The following is a 737-nucleotide window of genomic DNA, read 5'->3' on the forward strand; positions in this document are numbered from 1 at the left end:
ATTTATCAGTTTATTCTTCATTCCTTCTTATCAAAGGCTCGGGATTTCTATGTTTCTTTATCAGTTTATTTAATTTATTAAGCGATTTGCCGTAAACATATTTACATTTTGTTCTACCTAGTTTCATTACTCTACAATCTTCGGCCCTACCCTCTTTTCACAGATGTTTTAGTTTTCTTCATAATCATCATTTTTAACATTGCCTCCACAATCAAAGAAAGGTACTCAAGAGAAGTAAAATGGCATGTAGTTAAACTATAATAAACTATAATAAACAATAATATTTACCATTATCTATTCGATTCCATCTATTTCTCCTCCAGACATCCACAAATCATAATAGCAATAACTGCACCAATTCCAATCATGAATATTACAGTCAAAAATCTGGAACATTAACATCGAAATGACACTTAATAAGTAACAAACTTTCAAACTTAAAAGAAAACGGACTTAGAAATTTGTGAATGAAAGCAATGAAACTACATCAGGAGAACAAACTGATGTCACTTACCAATGAAGTCAAGGTCAGGTTGGGTCATTTTTGGGACACGGGACGTCCATGACTGCACTGTGATGGTGTCGTGACCTTCCCCTTCGGCGACCTTTTCTGTTGAGGAAGAGAAGGGAACAAGGTCAGATCAAGGCGATTGTGCTTACTTGTACATGTGTGGGAAGATGGGATGGGTTTATACAGGTAGGTAGGTAGCGATATGAACATTTTTGTATATATACTG

At 35.1% G+C, this 737-nt stretch overlaps 1 protein-coding gene across 1 annotated transcript in view; it reads right to left on the reverse strand.

The window, feature by feature from the left end:
- LOC119591128 (SCY1-like protein 2) overlaps positions 1-737 on the reverse strand; it is a gene marked incomplete at its 5' end in the record, with an annotated part of 331697 nt that overhangs the window by 227130 nt on the left and 103830 nt on the right. The window contains 1 exon segment of the mRNA XM_037939842.1: positions 515-610. Within this exon segment, the coding sequence (XP_037795770.1) occupies positions 515-610 (96 nt within the window).

This window comes from Penaeus monodon, chromosome 28 (assembly GCF_015228065.2).
Source record: "Penaeus monodon isolate SGIC_2016 chromosome 28, NSTDA_Pmon_1, whole genome shotgun sequence".
Taxonomy (NCBI): domain Eukaryota; kingdom Metazoa; phylum Arthropoda; class Malacostraca; order Decapoda; family Penaeidae; genus Penaeus; species Penaeus monodon.